Genomic DNA, 18643 nt, shown 5'->3' on the forward strand with positions numbered 1-18643 from the left:
CTGGCCCTCCTCTGCTTCCCGAGAAAATCAGGATGTAAAAGCAGTTGGTACTGGAGAGTAGGGATGTCTGTGTCCCAGTTCCTTGCAGAGCTGAAGGTTGGCTCAAAGGAAACCCAGGGTATGTGTGTAAGCTGTACAGGAGACACCATCATCATCCTTATCCAAAGTCTGGACAAAGATGTCGGCGGTTGTATTAGGACTAAAAATTCCCTGTCCTGTGTGGAAATGGGACTTTCAGCTGCCAGCAGCAGTTCTCAGACCCCCCTCTCATCTCTTGGCTCAACTACAAAACCACCTTGCCCCCCTGCAGCACTCCCACAGTAGACCACACAATACAAGCGTTTGGCAAAAAGACTTGACGGCAACACACCGCAAGAGGCATCAGCTCTGCATCTTTCCCTCTGGGGCACCTTCAGGAACGAGCCATCCTTCTCCCTTACCTTCAGGACCAGGGTAATTCACACTGTCTCTTCAGCTTCCCCAAGAGCAAAGACTTAACCTGCAGTACACTGACCATTAATCAAAACCTCTGAGTTTTGCTGCTCCACAGGGAAACTTTTTCCAGATGTTTTCCTCAGAGGTACCAGGTGCTCTGCTCAAGACCCTTTTGGTGGGTGTCCTGGCCCTTGTAAGAGCAGCACGATTTCAATGTCTCAGCTGAAGCGTTTGGCCATCACAGGCCACGCTACTGTTAAAAACAGCCCCAAAGCAGAACTCAGAGCACAGCTAGAACTTCTTTCCACAAAGGGTAGACCCAGACCCTTAAGAGAGGGCTTGCCCAAGCCCAGGGAGCTCAGCCTCCTATGGTGCCAGTTCCCAAGTTGCGTAAAAGTCACATTCTGTTCACTCCCCCTTTAGATCCCTCCAAAAGGTGCTCACAGCTTTAATGCTATACATTAGAACTAAAGCATTTAGCTTAGTACTATTTTCCTCCCCTCTGCAGACACCACTGAAAAAAAGAATTCAGTCGATTCAACTTAAAATGATGACAAAGAAGGGAAAATAATTGAACCTATTCACAATTCTCTAACTAAAAGGCGATGCAGAAAGTATTGTGAATACCGCTTCTAAACCTCTGTCTCACAAAAGGTGCCTGCCCGATGTTTTCTTGTAACCTTGAATTTAGAAAGCTGAGGCAGATTGTACCTCAGATTTCATCAGCTGCTCGCCAGCACCTGTGCCAGCTCTGCTCCGCTTCAGGAACCGCTCGCGGAGCCTCCTCTCAATAAACATTAATGAGTCAGAGCTCACTTTGCAACCAGGCACGGAATTAATGGGAGTCCCTTTAGCCTCTTCATTTCTCAACAGTTTTATTGCCTTTAAGAAAATTTTTGTAAAATATAAATACAAAGGCAGGAGATTTACTTACAAAGTTAAAACACAGATCTCAAACATAAACACACAATTCAGAAAATTTAGTTTATGTACAGTTTCAAGCAACTTCAACATATGTTAGTTTTTCAATATTTTACAAGGTACAGAAAAAATAGTTCAAAGTCTTCTTTAAATAAAGAGCATAAAATGTTTAAACATATATAAACAATCCGGTTTGATGTGTGAAAACTAAATTTCACAGCTTTTAAATTAGGATATAAAAGTTCTTACAATTAGTTGATGCATATGGATATGGTTTAATTTATATTACAAACTACTGAATTATATTCAATAGTGCTTACCTGGCCAAAGCAGGTAATTCTGTAAACAAAAAAACAAAAATAATATCACCAAGTGCCTTACCGAATTCTATCTCCCAAACAAGCCACATGACTTTGATCACATCACCTAGAAAAAGTATGTCCTGTGTAATCAGTGCTTTGTATGAAACAAAGTCGATGTGTGGGTGTGTTCTTTAAAAAAAAAACGTGTTCCGAGTAATAACAAACTTATCCCAAAGCCTGTGTGCATTTAAAGAAACGTTATATAACAATTTTGTAAAAACTGATTGAAGTTAAAAAAAAATTCTTCCAAAATCTGTCCAACTGGAATTCAGATCTCTTATATAAAGGAAAGATATTTTTATATTTAATAGTGTCCTTTCTTTACAGAAACAATTGCATTTGAACACATATACATAAAGAAGTAACTGTATAGAGCACTGTACATTAAACGGCCTGATGGTTCACCAGAGGATGTCGAAGGGAGGGTCCTCGTGCGGATGCAACCAGTGAAGCGAGGAGCCGAGCAAAGTCTTGAGTTCGCTTGTAAACTCTACCAAGTCCAACAGCTCTTTGCTCTCCGGGTTAAAAGCTTCAAGGTCCGTAGCACAAGAGAACAACTGGCTGAGGGAAGTCTGTTTGTAAAACTCTGCCTCTGTGATGGTGACGACTTCCAGATTGGGGAAGTTGCAGCGGAAGATGCGAGATGACATTTTTAGCCTCTTCACCACGTCCGAGAGCAGAAGCCAGTTTCGCGGTCTGTGGAAGCGAAGGACAAAGAGGCTCCAATAACCAACAGTAAGCCACAGGCTTCTTGATTCTTCACCGTATCGCTGTGTGACAAACCCTCCCTGACCGTACCCGCACAAACAACCCCCCTGAAGTCAAGGCCATAGCCCAGGGCGGGGAAATATAACAGATATTTACTCATCGTATGGCTGCCCACAGCTTGGGGGAGGGAGGGGGACCAGGCGTGCAGGGGCACTGGTGCCTCTAAACCCCGGGCTCCTGAGCACACACGTGGGTCAGCAGCCGTCGCAACAGCTGCTCACACGGGTCAAGGTTCGCCTGGCTGAGCCCGACTCCCATTTAGCAAGTTAGGAGATGGTTTAGAGTTATAATCAGAAATTTCAGCACCTCTGACTTCCAGAGATGCCAATATTAAGTACAAGCCAACAGAGGGTGTTTTCTCAGATTAAGAATACAGTTTTTAACTCAATCTTTGTACTCGTCCACTTCGAATAACTTAAGTTATATACATAACTCAAATTAAAAAAATGCTAAAACCCACACTCCTGCGTGATGAATATTTAAAACAATTTTTCCCATGGCTGTCATCAAAACTGGTTCAAATGACAAACTGGTTCAAATGACAAACGGCAGCTGTTTATGAAGCTAATTTATATCTTCAGTATAACAGATGATAAAATTTTCCAGGTCTTTGTTTATTATTAAGTATCATAGTATCTTCTGCAATATGTTTCTTCGTTCAATATGATTCAGGGCTTTATCCAGTTTTGCTGCAAAGTCTAGAACAGCTGTAACAGTGTCATTTTTTCATCCACGAAAGTGTGTCCACTCAGCAAAACAGAAAAGCCCATTAAATAAAATTAGGAACACCTTACAAACGTGATAACCAAATTCAAGCGATAGAAGCACTTGTATTTTTGTATGTTATACCAAGACGCCTGGCCTGGGGTGAGGCAAAGAATCTGTGTTCAAACGTCATTTGTTCAGTTCAGGAGTATGGCACTCAAAACACAGCCCTGACAAGTCAGCCTTTCCCCCCCTCATCTCCTATTAGCTCATTTCTAAAAAGCCCAGCAGTTACAGTATTGCTCTCTCATTTACATTAAATAAATGCAAACACATTTCCCCACAGACACAAACTGCTGCCATCTCAAGCAGATCATCTCGGCTATTTTTACCCCAAACCCTGTATTTGTTCTTACCCCTGAGAGAGACACACTTGAATGTTGTAACATGGCAAGGGAGGCTCATCTGAAAATTCAAATTCAAAGACATCGCTAAAGCCATCTTCATCTTCATCACCTGGGCCAGGAGGATTTGCCAAGATGTCAAATCCAGATTCATCTTTTGGATCTAAATAAAAATGAATAAAGGTGCCAAGTCAGCATTGAAGAGACTGTTGCAAGTCTTGCTTTTTCTTCCAATAACGTGATCTGTAAATAAAATCAGTTTGCTTCCTTCCTAGCTTCCTCTACGATAAAAACAAAACAGCCCCCACCCCCACGTGCCGCATGTTTTGAAAGTCTTCGCATACAAAGAAATAAAGGGTAACATTTGCTCACCGCACACAGAGCTGCCATAGAAATCCCAGTACAAACCAGGGTCATCAACACTTCGACCTTGCAGGTCAGTTAAATACTCTGGAGAGGAAAAAACAACAACAAAAACATACTGATGAAAACAAAAACCTGGCAAGTTTAGCAGACCATGTGTCATACAGCCTAACTATGCATCCTCCATACCTTCCGTCAACAAAATCCCACACCTGATGCGCATGCTACAAACAACAGCACATACACACCATTCTCACTAATATTCCTGGAATTTGCTTTTCTCCTGCATCCTTTCTCCCATCACATCAGTTTATGACCCATCACATCAAATAATCACCCAAGGTCTAACAGGGACAGACTCAACCTTAAGCTTGAGAAACCAAGAGCAGTATTTTATTTTGGTGAAAGACAGGATGTACCACACTTTTTAGTCTGCACAGTTATTCTGAACACCAACTTGGGTGTGAAACAGTGTCCCCAAAGAAATGGATGGAAAAGGTTTTTCCACACAGATACATTCAGAAGACATTAATTCTTTTCTATAGACATCACTTGGGAGATTTATTACTTGAGTTGATTAAAAGATACTGGGACTCAAGATGTTAAGAAGTCCAAGATACTGGACTTGACTGGAGTCCTGATAACACCTATGCACTTTCTACACTGCACCATTTAAACAGTTAAGTGGATAAGCACTTAAACTCATCAACTAGGAACATTGCAAACATTTTCAGAGATCAGTTATTAGGTAGTGCAAGTGTCTTTATCCAAAAGTAACAGGAGAAAAAAAAAAAACATAAAACCATGTTAGAACATGGACGTGTTTAAAGACAAGAGCCTTTAATATAGGTTTACAGCATTTCCAATACAAAATGAGGCAGAAGTTGCAAAAAGACGAGTACTAGAAGGATAAAAAGCAGGACTATGGGAAAACATGTTTATATTTAACAAACAGCTATTCAATCTAGCAAGTTTCTCATTTTCATTTCAAAAGAAAAGTGAAGGCACTGACACACCCTGCTGACTTCCTACCTATCAAATCTGATAGTGGCATAACCCTTATGACTTATTAAGAGTTTCAATTAGGACCCCCTACGCGTGGCTACGCTTCCCACCTGCAGCCGCTGGGTTTTTGCAGGCAGAGAAGGAGCTGCTGCACCCTCACACTCCTCGGCATGGAGCCGTCCCTGCAGGGGCTTTGGGGGGCCAGGGAACGTGTCCTCCCCCCCGGCAGTACAGCCAGCAGAGCCCCAAGCGACACGGCCACGCACCTGTGAGGAAGGTCTCCATGAGCTCACTGTGGGTCATCTTCACGATGGTCCTCCCCGAGTAGGTCGCAAGCGTCGGATCAGCACCATAAGACAGTAACAGGCGGACGATTTCCAAGTGATCGTTTTCGACCGCATCGTGGATTGGTCTAGGGAAATAAAAAGGATCACGGCGTTACACTTTGACTCGATAGTATTATGCAAATGTATTTGACAAGAAACTTCTGACTTCAGATCAAAGTTATTTATAGAAAATAACACTATTGATACAGCTGCCAATCATCTCATCGTTGGTTTTACTTGCGCATCATCCCCCTCCCCTCTTGTCTTTCCACAGTCATACTGCTCACAGCAGATATTTCTGTTATGTCTATTCATTGCCGCACATATTTTGAGGGCCAGCAAAATAATTACACTGCTGTAACAGAAAGCAGGAGTTTGCATGGAGCCTCACAAACATCATTTTCCTGCAAGTCACTCTACCGTTCCAAATCTCTGCCAATTTAACAGCATGTTTTGAAGTAAGGGCTCATTCAGCCTGTCTCTGAGCTAGTGCGGAAATCAGTTACCCAAAACTCCTAAATTATGTACACAGAAATAAGTTATGAAAATTTGCTGGGAATTAAACTTCTGCGCTATATCCTCTTTAAATAGCACTTGTGAATATATTTAGAGCACAATTCAACCCTTCTACTCACAGGACAGAAACACATGTTATTTTAAGTTTAGTCCACCCAGAAGTTAACGCATTCTACGTGGCATGAGCAATCTATACAAGCTCAGACATACATTTTGTGAGCCTACAGAAGGATTATTCATTAATACACATGCCTGCAATTCCAGGTTTAGAATTCCTTATCACTAATTATAAATCACATTAACTTTTGCTTTTAAAATTGATTATACGTAACGGAGAGTAGTCCGGCAGTAGAACATATTACCCTTCAGACTAATGAAGATGTGTTAAAATCCCATCTTTTCCTTAGACAGCGATGAAGAGGGAACTGAAAGGGGAGTCCAAGGTATGACCAGTGGCCATGGCGGTTCAACTCAACTCTGCACTCCTTCTCCTCCTTTAGGCTGTCAACACCGCTGACCCCCAACGAGGCTTTCAAACTCTCAAACGGATGTATTAAAAGGCAAGAGAAGTAAAGAAGGACTTTTACTAGGATCACACACTGCCTTCTCGGAAGGCTTTCAGAATGATGTGACAAGGAGAAGCCATCTGGAAGCACAGACAAGAAAAACCCTCAGCTCCCTCTACCAATCCGCCAAACAATTCTTGGTTAATGACCAGGGACGAAATTCCCTCTGGCGAGGAGGCCACCACGTCCCACCACTCCTCCTGCCACACACAGCAACGTCCCCTCTGCGCCACCACCGCTTTGGTATGGGCTGCCATCCATGTGAGCTCTGGGCCGGAGGGGCAGATCAAACCAGCCCCATCTATCACACAGCACTGCTGGGAGGAGGGGGACTGATCAGTCTCAAAAAGAAGTACGTTCCAAGTGTGTTTACTCCAAGTACTTTCCAGTAGGCTGTGACATAGAGTGAAGAGTGTGTCACACGTGAAGCACTCTCGCTTGCCCCCATCTAGCTGGAAAGCCATATGCAGTTTTGGTTCTGACATATGCACGCTGCATCAACATGAGGAGGCGCGCTTGGAAATTTTGTGGCTCGTTCCCTATGGAGAGAGGGCTCATCCCACAACGCCTGCCTCCTGCACACCGCAGGCCACCAACACGGCGAACAAGCAGGTGACTCTTGAGCTGCCGAGCACAGTCCCCAACCCAGCTCGTGCCACCCCTCAGAACCATAGCACCAGAGAGTGAAATGCGTTGTGCTGGTTTGACTGAAAGCGAGTTAATCTTCTTCATGCAGTTAGAAACATTTCTTTTTTTGTAGCTAGCACGGTCATTGTTCGGGTTTAGCGTGAGAACAAGAAGATAACACCCTGGGACAGGCCTAATGTTTTTCATCGCTGTCGTCTGGGAGCCAAGGCCTTCCAGAGCTTTCTGCCCACAGGTGTGAGACATCGAGGAAAGGGGGCATGGATGGGGCAGAGCTTGACTGACATCCAGCCTGATCAATAAGAGTATTCCATCCCATCAGTGTCATGCTTAATTTTTAAGGAGAGTCGCGATCATCCAGCGAGGGACAGGGATGGAGACCTGTTCAGGTTCTGCTCTGTTTCAGCAGAGTTCTGTTCAGGAGTTTCTTTGGTTCAGCCTTTTGCCAGCCTGTGGTTTTGCAGAGGCCTCTGGGCCTTTCTGCCTTTATATCTTTTCTCTCTCCAGGATCGGCTTTTTGGGACCAGGTGCTGCTTCCTGGCGGCTCGGTGTCAACAGAGTCCACGAGGAATTGCGTTTAGTATCTTTTATCATGTATTCTATTTCCATTCTATATATAGTAGTAGTAGTAGTATATTATTTCGTTATGTTATTAAACTGTGTTTATCTCAGTCCACAAGTTTTGCCCTTCCCTTTCAATTCTCTGCCCTGTTTGAGGGTGAGAGGGGGGAGAGTGAGCGAGTGACTGTCATGGTTATATAGCTAGCTCGGGTTAAACCACTACACACATGCACACTTTTCAAAGCTTGACACGCCGCCTTGGAAAGCCACTTTTGAATGTAAAGAACAGACAGGTCCATCAGGATCACTTGCAAAGGGTCAGGATATCCCTTCTCAGTTTCTCAGGGAAGTCTTTAACGTAACACTGAAACTATCCGACACCTTTGAGATAGAGGGTGCTGGAGAATCCAGCGTTCCTGGGGTTCCCCGCAAGCCTCAGCCTCCCACCTCCACCTACTGACTCTGCTTCTGCTCAGGGACGGCCGCAGCATCATGTCCCTGCGCAGCACCCAGCGCATCCCGGATCCGGCCAGCGCTAAACATGCGAGGCGATACACCGTGAGAGGTAACAAATAACAGGGGTGCTGACACGGAGGCTGAAGAAGTGTCGGGTGTTCCTGGCTGTCAGCGAGCATCCGAGGCCTGAGCTGTCGGGTCAAGACACTCCGAGCATCTACAGCGGGAAAGGTCAGCCTTGCTGCGAACCCTCCTGTCCCCCACTGGGCACGAAGCATCCCTGGCTGAAAGTCTGGCAACAGGCACCGGGAAGAGATGAGAGTTACAGCTGCCGCCAAATGCTGGGGACACTTTCTCTCCCCTGCTCCCTTACTTCGATGTAGTCTTACTTTCAAACTGGTTTGCATTTTATTTTAGAATTAGGATTTTTCTGGTTGGGGAGGGAGGAGGGTGCAGAGTGTTGTGAGTTTGTCAGGTTTTGGGGGTTTTTTTGTTTTGTTTTGGGGTTTTTTTGCGTGTGTTTTTGTTTTGGTTTGGGATTTTATTTGGTTGGTTTTGTGTTGTGTTTTTTGTTTGTTTGTTTGTTTTAACTGACTTACCTCAGTGGTTTTTGAAGCCGTAACAAATTCAATATGACACCTTAACTTATGAAAAACAGCACCTAAATCACCTCCCAGTGTTTCAATCGATTTAACGACACCCTGACGAGATTATTAAAGGGCGCCTGGGCATCCCCCCGGGAAGGAAAAATTGTAGCGCATGGGTTGTAACCGCAGAATTGGACCCCCTCTCCCTTTCTATGGGTCACCCAGCTCGGTGTGGTGGTGCAGACAGGGACAGAGGCAGCGGGGCAGGCAGACCCATCTTTGTCCCCTGTTGGAGCCCCGGGCCCAAGAGGGGACTTCATAGAGGCAAGGGGAAGGAAAGGTGCGGTAAAGCTGCGCAGAAGGAGGAAGAACAATAAATAGAAGGAAGCAAAGGAAGGAAAGAAAACACTGGGCAGTGGGGGTTGGGGGGGAGGAAGGAGATTCCCCATAGATAAGGCAGGGGAAAAAAACGCAATAACAGAGCACTGACAGACTCTTTTACTGGCTAGCACAGCTTCTTGGCAAGCTCACGAGCAGGACCATGCAAAGGCACAGCTACTCCTTTGCTTCTCCCACCAGGGCCGGCAGAGGAAAGAGTGTTTTTCAGTCTTGGCAGAACTGAATCATCCTCTTTGTAGGATGCAAAAGTAACTACTGGATTCGGCAACTTTTTCAGATGTGAAAAAAAGATCCCTGGGAGTCCTCTCCTGGGCTGCTTTGCCCATATAATCTTTTCCGCCCTGAGCATTGTGGAAATAAACACTCCCTATCCCTAATGGTACAGTTAACAGTAGTAGAGCTCGTTTCTAAAACAAACCCTTCGAAAGGCCCCAGAAGGATCTGGGGACATTTGAGATCTGCAATATCCTACCGGAGACACACATCTCAACCCTCTCTCGTGTACTGTCGAATTCTTCCTACTATTTTTACCGCTACTGGAGTTACGAAAACATTTCACTGGGGGCTTATGATTCCACCACCAAAATTATAAACTATTTAGACCAGCCAGGGTTTGCTCTCAGCCTTTCAGGCACCATCAGAATCTTCCTCACTGCAATAAGAGGTCTCGTAACTCACCGAGCAATACCGTATCTTGGCGTTTTATTTTTATTTCCATCTACTCTATTATGCAACGCTGCCCCACGGAAGAGGCAAGGCACAAGTTGCAGGAGGGCAGCTACACCGGCTGCCTCTCCTTTAATGCAGTTAGCTGCTGGAGGGTATTGCTCTGCCAAGACCAGCTGAAAGGACGCAGGGAGAGAGCCATCTTGGCATGGTCCTCCCAGGGAAAAAATAAAAAAGGCTGAGCTCATCAGCCGCCAGCGAGAAGGATAAAGCAAAACCGGCTGCGGAGAGCGAATCTAGCGAGCGGACTCTGAAGCAACCGGGAGGCCTCGCTAACAGGCAGGAGATGCCTGTATTTTCGGCATGCAGCTTTGTTCTTAAAGCAGTGCTGGTTCAGCTAGGGCATGCTGCGGAGGCAAGAGGAGAACAAGGATGAGGCCAAACACCATCCTTGCTAACAGCAGGCGCTGGTCATCAAACCGCCTCTTGTTGAGCTACTGCACTTACTGGGGTCCTGTCAGGGAAGGAAAGCACTCACCTCTTAAGCACGGTCTATTATTATTTATAGGTAAGACGATTAAGAGCCTTTAGTGACTGTGGCACCTCTGAGACGGGTCTTAAAGATCTCGCCCCATTCTACGATAATCTTTGATTAGCCACTAATTCAAGCAGCAGAGTACTTGTGTATTCAGGGTCTGCAGGTGCTGCATTTGGAGAGCCACCACCATCAGCATAGAGTTTTAGGGGAAAAACATATCAGACTCCGCACTTAGCCCGGCCAGATGTGCTGCAAATAGGACAGCCAGAGGGACACTGTGCACTGCAGGTGTGCAGGCAGAGCCCCAGCACTGAGCTGAGGGTAAAGGGAAGGACTCCACCATACCTACACCCTCCAAACACCATCCCCTCCTTGCCCTGCCACTGCGGTCTGGTGCTCAGTTTGGTTTTGGCCTCACCAAGATTTATGATAGTAATCAGGAACCAGAGGCTGAAAGCTGATCTTATCTACTGAACTCAGATCTTATCGACTGGACTCAGATGACAGATGGGCTGCAGGTACATAAAAGCCAACACCAAAGCAAGAGGCTCAGGTCTTTGCCTCACTTTCAAAACTTACACATGGATGCAAAACCACCACAGAACTTCCTACAGCCTTCACGTTCATATGGACACTTCACGCACACTGAAGCCATACCCTCACTTGTCACAACTTTTCAAAGACTGTCCTCCAAAAAGCTGACCACAGAAGTGGCAGGCAGCAAGTAATGCAAACTGGAGCTTCAGGCAGCCGGCATCCAGGTGTCACCCCAGGCTGCCACACGAACAAATGCAGCGAATGCAGGTACATCACAGCCTGTGCAGTTACATCACTCCGCTATGTGGATTTACTATAACTGGCTGAACAGAACTAAACACATCCACTGCTACTGTCTGGAGACTTGAGAGCTTTCAGCGCAACCAAAAATATCTTTGGCTAGTGGGCTTGTGGGCTGGCGGAGGGGGCAATAAGGCATATTCAACTAATTAAAAAAGCAAGGGAGGGGGAGTTTGTTTGGGGTTTTTTGCTTTTAAGATTTTTAATATTTTTTCAAAGGGGTGAACGTGTCCAGGAATTTGTATGTGAAAAGCAACACAGTTGAGGAAGACTGACACGTCTTTCCTCCTAAAACTTAAAGGAGAAAAATTTACTGAGGCTTCAAGAGAGAAAAAGGATTTATCTTATGCATGTAATGATTTACTCTACAGAAACAGAGAAGTCTGGCCCTATCAAAAAGCAGCAGATAACACTGACCAAAAGTTCCTTACAGAAGCTTCTGCTCTCTGTCCTGCCCAAATCAGGGCAGCCAGACCATCTCCCACCTATACATTAGATGCATCTTGGATTCACACCGTCTGTTGAGCAGCTTTTCAAACAAAAAGTAAGTCTGCCATCACGAAAGAAAGGGAACCAATAGCTGAGTTCTAACATTACCATTTATGATCAGATCATTATTATGTTAATTTCTAAAATGCATTTTCCCAAAAATAACTTTTCAGGGTACAGAAGCCAAGTTTCTTTCTTGAAAAATCAGCCCCATCTGTGAATAGAAATCAAAGGTGGACTCGGAACTGGCAGGTGATTAAGAGTGGTCAGAAACTTCCTGGGGTTAATTTTCTATAAAGGTTATTCCAGCAAGTGAGACAAAAATAATTTAGGATTCTTTTCATGGCAACTTGCCACTGTTGCATGGGTCACATATTAAAGCTGGAGACAGCAGAAAATACGAGGCTGTTTCTCAGCCTAGAAAGCTGAGAATTCTTACAAAGAAGTGGGGAGGGAGAAGGAATCTGACAATCCAGCCAGAGTTTCAGTGTTTCTCCAGAAATGTTCCCTTTGGGCCACGATGGGCCGGTAACGACTAACCATCACGAACTTCTAATGGACCATCCTAACCAGCCCTCTTGGGACTTTTGTTTTCCTGACTCCCTCCTTCCCAAGTTAATAAATAAAGAACTTAGAAACAAAAGAGGCAGACTCTTAGTTATGCTAATTTTACCTCCTCGGCTATTTGGATGGTGATAATGAATGTGATAAACCATTTAAGATAACAAGCCGCAGGAGCTTCACAGAATACAAAGTGACCTGTCCCCAAAATGCATAGACTGGATAATGTTCTGCATATGCTGAGGACAAGTTATCCCAAGGTCAGCCCTGCAGAGGTGGTCAAAGAGGTACTTTAGGAGATGCACAAGCAGCTTAAAAAACGGGCAGAGCAGCATTTCTGTCTCCATAAAGCAAAAAAGAAAAGCTCACTATTCTGCGAGCACAGAAACTAAGCAACCCTACTACACCGTGAAGGAAACTTTAAAAGGCTAGTTCAGGATTAAAAAAAAAATCCAAAATATCAAGTGAGCAGATAGTTTAACAGTTCAGCAAAACAACATTTTTATATAGAGTATATAGCACTCACACCCAACTGCCACAAACCCCTGAAGCGCTCTTAAAAGTAACCCTGCCGACAAGGCAAAGGCCACTCTTTTGGCACAACTCAGAGGACCTGGAGCACAACACGAGCAGGGCTGCACCTCAAGTGTCTATCACTCCTTCCTGTCCTGCAGCTGGAAATTTCACAAACTCTTAAAAAAAAACAAACCCAAAAAACTTATTAAAACTCCCAGAAGGAAAGAAAGGGGGGGAAAAAAAAGTGTCGGTGACCCCCTCCAGTGCTGGGGCGGGGGTGCTGCTAACCTGGTTCCATCCTGAGCGCTGCAGTTGACGTCAGCCCCGTACTCGAGGAGATGCCGCACGATGCTCAGCCAGCCCCTGGCGCAGGCTTCGTGCAGGGCACAGTAACCCGCGTTGTCACGATGATTCACATCACACACCTTGCTTTCCAAGCAATACAGAACCACTTCCTGGAAATAGGAGGAAAAACAGAAACGTCCGAGTTATTTCTTGCTGCGGAGATTTCTCTTCTTGAAGGAAAAGGGGGGAAAAAAGGCAAAGCCACGAAATCCCTACAATATGCCTTAAGTTACCCTCTTTGAGATGAGTCAGTCAAAAGGAAAATAAAAAGGGGAGCCACTGAAAGTCGTGTTTCTACAGGAGACATAGCAGAGACCACAGCTTCCCACGAGCAGAGTAGCTTGTGTGAAGCAGCACCGAGAGCCCCCGCATTCTGCAGGGAGCTCCCCACAGCCCCCAATGTCAGGAATCATTGCAGAGGGGGAATGTGCAAATTTCACCGAGAAAACTCAGAGCTTTCCGCTTCTCAAAACTTACATGCATAAAGCTAGCAAGAAGGTTTTTACTCTTACATTTGCACTTTTTAGCAGAAAATTCCAAAAGCACAACAGCAGCACAGCAGATGTCAGTTTGATTTTGAAAAGAAAAAAGCGCATGACCCGAAACAAAACACATTTAAGACACACAAAGGACGGTTTGCTATCAGCAAACAAACAAACAAAAAAAGCCCAACTCTATCAGGATTGGGGAAATCCCATTTTCACCCACCCTGGTTTTCTGCATGCAGAACTAAAGCCAGGCGCCAGGTTCCAATAATGAGCCCAGCACCGTGGGAAGCCATGTGAATTTAACACAATTCATCTTGCAGTCAAATATACCACGGTCGAGAAGCTAGGCCAGACTCAGCTCTACGCTGTCGGGCGGCCTTGAAACAATGACTGCTCCATCACTCAAACAAAAATTTAGGATGCTGTGAGTCTTCCTCGATTTGTCCCAGATGCAAAAGAAAAAAAAACAAAAACAAAAACAAAACACATTTCTAAGTGATGCTGCATGTATAAAATAGCCTCTGCATTCCCAGATTAGCGGCGAGCCATTAATTTTGCATTTGCTCCTCTCGAAAGCTGAGCGACGTCCTCGCAAAGCGGGATGCGGCATGAAGGGGACGAGTGTCTGCTTTGCCAAAAGAAGAGAATAAAACAACTGCCGAGTGCGACGCATTTATTCTTCCCGTTTCAAAATCTACCGGAAAGCCCATAACAATCTGTGCTCTGGGTACACCTGACCCGAGAGCTGGTATCCAGGATACAGCATGAAGCTGCTCTTTTAGCAGGCCCTCACCAAGCAGGCTAAAGCAGGGAGGTAATGACGTGCCCGTCCCAGGCACCAGAGCATCCCCCTCACCCGCCGCCGGGACAGAGCGGTCCAACCCCTACCCCTGATGCACCCACAAGTTTAACCTGGGATCCCCACACTCCCGCCTCTCACCGAACAGAGGCTCTTAAAGGATAAAAGTCCGTCTAGAAACGATGCTCTTTACCCTGCACTCGCTCAAGCACATGAGAAAGGGCTGTGCAAAATTATACCCCTGAGGTACGAATTTTCCTTCAAAACCAGACCACCCTGTCAAGCAAATTAGCAGATGGATATAGGTAGCAGAAGCGGCTGCCGTGTTCGGCTCCACTTTTAGCATGCAGTTACTGTTTAAAATAGATTCTGCAACTCAAAATAAAAGACCTTTCATCTATTTTTGTAAGAAGGAAAGGCTCATCCTAGGGTGGAATACCTACTACTGGACAAAAAGGCTAATTTTGTTGGGCAATTCTATGTTAAGAGGCTATAAGAAGAATGTCATTAACCACAAAATGTAACCATAAAGACCATAAAACCCTACATCGTTAATTAATTAAATGCCTCATTAACTTTTTTTAACATGATTTATTCAATTTACAAAAAAATTAGCCATCACTGCCTAATACAGGAACATGTGGTGCCACAAACACACTTTTGGTTTCATAAGCATCCTTTGCTAATGTTAGAAAACGGCTGTGAAAGTGCCACAGGGCAATTTAATGTCTGTTCAGGCGCTCTGTTTAAACCAGCAGTCTGAAAATCACTTGCAGTAGTTAATCCAAAGAGTCCAAGCTAGCACGTCAACAGCCAAGATCTGTGCCGCTGCTGCGCAGCCGGCAGGTTCTTAGCCAAATTGCAAACAGCCACGTTAAAAGGTGCATCCCCATCTCCAAAGCGGTGCCCTGCGCTTTAGCCTCTGCCACCCACGCTCTGAGGCGGCTCCTGCCCCTTTCCCAAGGGAAGGGGGCAGCATCCCCCCGCGCATTCCACCTGCCCCGGGCAGGCACGCCGCCAACAAGAAGCACTACTGCCCTCCATCCGGACCCCAAAACGTGGCCCTTAGGCAAGGCACTATAACCTGAACCGAAAGGCCTCCCTGCAATGCCGTGGCAAACCCCAGAAGTGATGCCTGTTCCCGGGGAGGGTGCGGGAGCCCCAGGGGAGCTATGCAAGAGCAGGAGGATCCTCAGGAGCTCTTGCAGTGGTGCCACCCAGGGCCAGACCCTCATGTGAGGTATCCCTAGGGCAAACCCTCTCCCCTGCCTGGATAACCCATGTCTTCCTGCATATTTCCCACATCCCTACTACATACCACACATACCTCTAATTTCACTGCCTTCCCAGGCAGGATTGAATCCCAAATTCACCAGAGAACTTTCCAAGTCCAGACACACACCAAAAAGCAACAAGAGGCACAAAGACAGCCAGTGTTTCCTCTCCCATCAAATTCATTACGCAAGCCTTTTGTAATTTTTTTCCCAAAAAGACTTTACGCTCCCTATAATTCTCCTTTCACAAAAAGTAAATTACAGTTTTAAGGCTACTATTATCTCAAGTCATTTGTTTCAAATGGGGAAAACAGAATGTATTCGAGAGCGGCTGTACACTGGGATGGGTTGCTAACATCGTGATGAAGCACGGCCTGGCCAGCAAAGACAAGGCAAAGCTTCCTACCAGCTTCAGCGGGGTTTTGCTCAGACCGTATGGATTTCCAGAACCGAACACCATTTGCCACACTGTCTTTAAGTAGCCTTGTTGGCTGCAGCCCTGCAATTTATCCCTGACTACTCTTAAGGCGCATTTGTCCTTCCACATTTCATTCTCATGTCAGCTTTTACACGAAAAATCATAACTGCTTGTGTCTTCCTTCCCGCAACTGTCTGGGGCACATCCATACTGTGCAACTGAGAGTGGGGCAGAGGCATCTGAGCATTTGGGCTCCCCATGGGTCCAGGAGCGGTACGTACAGCTCACCAGCACCTTTGCATGCCAAAGGCGCCGGTGCTACCTCTGGGTTTGGGGTGGGATCTCTGCACGGGCGCCAGGCATCCCTGCTGAAAGGCAGGCAGGCTGCCAAGGGCAGGCACGAGCTCACTCGGTCTCAGAGCAGAGCTGCTGGTGCTGCTCTGCCCCAAAACAGCATCCCTGCTGCCATCAGGGCTCGGTGGCATCTGCTGGTGCCAGCTACTTCCAGCTCCGAGTCCTGCACCAGCACTTGGCATCCCTCCGCAAACCACAGCCCTAGTGGCACAGACTCATTTGCCTCCTCCTCTGCCGCCGGGCTGGTGAGGGGCCACAAGGCTGCCCGCTGCCACCGCAGCAGCTATGAGAAGCCCCCACGTGCCCGTGAGCATCCAGCGCTCCCACTTCAGGATCAGCCCCCAGCCATCACATTGCAGCCACCAAAGGTTGCTGCCCCGCTAACGGGGACGGCAGAAAACAGATGTGTGCAGCTGTCACAGGTCACAAACCAGCAAATTAGCTTGAGCCACTGAGCTCTTCTTTCTTTTATTTTTTAAATAGAGGAATTTGTAACTCCTTGACCACTCTAATTTTTTCTGGAGACAGAGGAAATTCGGCTTTCTTATAACTGCAGTACTCTGGTCGCTAGCAAGAAAAACAACACAGCTACAGAGCTTCCACAGCTAACCAAACTACCACAGCTCAACCCAGGCCAAATGAAGCCCCAACTGGGTGGTGCAGCCACCCCCTGCTCTGGTCCTTGAAAGACACAGCTGACGCGAGATGCTGGCAGTGGCTCGGGCACACAGACCGGGCTCTCCCCTCTGTCCCACACTCTGCCAACAACAGGACCTGCTGCTGCACTGTCAATGCCAGCCAAACAATCAAGTCAAACGATTGGAATATTTAAGCCTACTAAAACAGTTCACTTGAACTTTTGGGTGAATTCAAGTCAGAAAATCAAAATCCCCTATTAGCTGATGATGGGAAGGCATGGTGAGCACACAAGGCTATCCCATGGCCCCAGGACCCCCATGGTGGTGAGCACGGGCATCTCCAGGTTTCTGCAACTAGCCAGCTAGTGGCCAACGCTGCAGAGAGCTCCTGCTATCAGCAAAGCAAACAGAGAGCCCTCGGCCCCTGCTTGAGCAAGACCTCAGCCCATCACTAAGTTTTGGAGCTGCTCCCATTGAGCTGTGCTCAGCGGAGCGTTCCAGGTGCAGAAAGCAAAGCGCACAAGCATCCCACGGCAGCCTGCTACGTGCGAGTGGTACTCGCCCCAACAGACACTGCTGTGCAGGAAGAAAATACACTCCGATAGCTTGCAGCACATGCTACGGCACATTTTGATCCATGGGAAATTTTAGGTCTGTAGGAAATTAAATAATTTAAATTATGGAGATTACCATAGCAACATTGCAACAACCACTTGTCCTCCTAACTGGAGCTGAAGTGCCCTGGGTTAGAAGAAGCCTCTGTCTAGAGTAAACAAAACCTTTCCAACAAACCCTGTCTTTCAGAGCTGGAGAAGGCCCCTCTCCATACAAAGGTGTCCAGCTATACAAAGGGCATTTCGAGGTTTCCACAAATCCCTGAGGCTGGGCAGGTCCCACCAGGACCTGGGCTGATGCCACCTTCCAGGGAGGGCTTCAAGTCCAGCTCTGAGGTCCAAGGTCCTCTCGCCAACAAGGCAAACCCTGCAGCTGTGTCGAAGGCAACAATCACTCCCTGCGATGAAACACTTCTTCGCGAGATCTGAAGTTGAGCAACAATGATGCTCACACCTACATGCCCCTATTTCTCCAATAAAAGCATGCTTCAAAACAGCAGAGCTAGGGGATTCATTGGTTTCTGATTTTTGTAGCAACAGGGGTGCTATTTCATTACACAATATTGTTCCAGCTACACTGAGCATCTCCAGACTCCAAGCATAAAGCATGCAGAGTGCTCCTACGATGCATCTGATCATGCAAGAGGACACTCCAAGCGCTACATCCTGTGTCACATCCTAGATACTCCTTGGAGAGAAGAACAAAAAATAAAACTCTTCTCCTAAATTACATGCTCTTCACAAATAACAAAAGCAAAAATTGCACAGCTCATTAAAGATCAATATAAAGACTACTTTAAAAAAAAACAAACAAAAAAAGACACCCAGTCTGTTTGCAGATGGCTTATGTTTAAACAGAAGCAAGGGTTCCCAATAAAACTTTACCCTTTGCTCGTTCACACACGATGCTGCGTACGCTACATCCTTGCCAACCGTGGGGACCCATTCCCGCAGGGACCTGCCTCCAGACCCAGCACACCGGGAAAGGGAACGCCGCAGGGAAAGGGGGCTCGCAAATTTCAACGACCAGCCTCAAAGCTGCCACTTGGCAAACTCTCCACCTCTGAAACGGGAAAGAGGGTTTTAA

At 46.3% G+C, this 18643-nt stretch overlaps 1 protein-coding gene across 7 annotated transcripts in view; it reads right to left on the minus strand.

The window, feature by feature from the left end:
* Positions 1 to 1538: 1538 nt before the first annotated feature.
* The window catches only part of BCOR (BCL6 corepressor), an 82175-nt gene continuing 65070 nt past the window's right edge, over positions 1539 to 18643 (minus strand). For all 7 annotated transcript variants that reach the window (XM_065640588.1, XM_065640597.1, XM_065640586.1 and 4 more), the window contains 5 exons: positions 12915 to 13081; positions 5230 to 5375; positions 3968 to 4045; positions 3608 to 3758; positions 1539 to 2414 (listed from right to left, as the gene is read on the minus strand). In XM_065640588.1, the coding sequence (XP_065496660.1) occupies positions 2120 to 2414; positions 3608 to 3758; positions 3968 to 4045; positions 5230 to 5375; positions 12915 to 13081 (837 nt within the window). In that variant the 3' untranslated portion in view covers positions 1539 to 2119. The remainder of the gene's footprint in view (positions 2415 to 3607; positions 3759 to 3967; positions 4046 to 5229; positions 5376 to 12914; positions 13082 to 18643) is intronic.

The sequence above is a fragment of the Caloenas nicobarica genome, chromosome 1 (genome assembly GCF_036013445.1).
Source record: "Caloenas nicobarica isolate bCalNic1 chromosome 1, bCalNic1.hap1, whole genome shotgun sequence".
Lineage (NCBI taxonomy): Eukaryota > Metazoa > Chordata > Aves > Columbiformes > Columbidae > Caloenas > Caloenas nicobarica.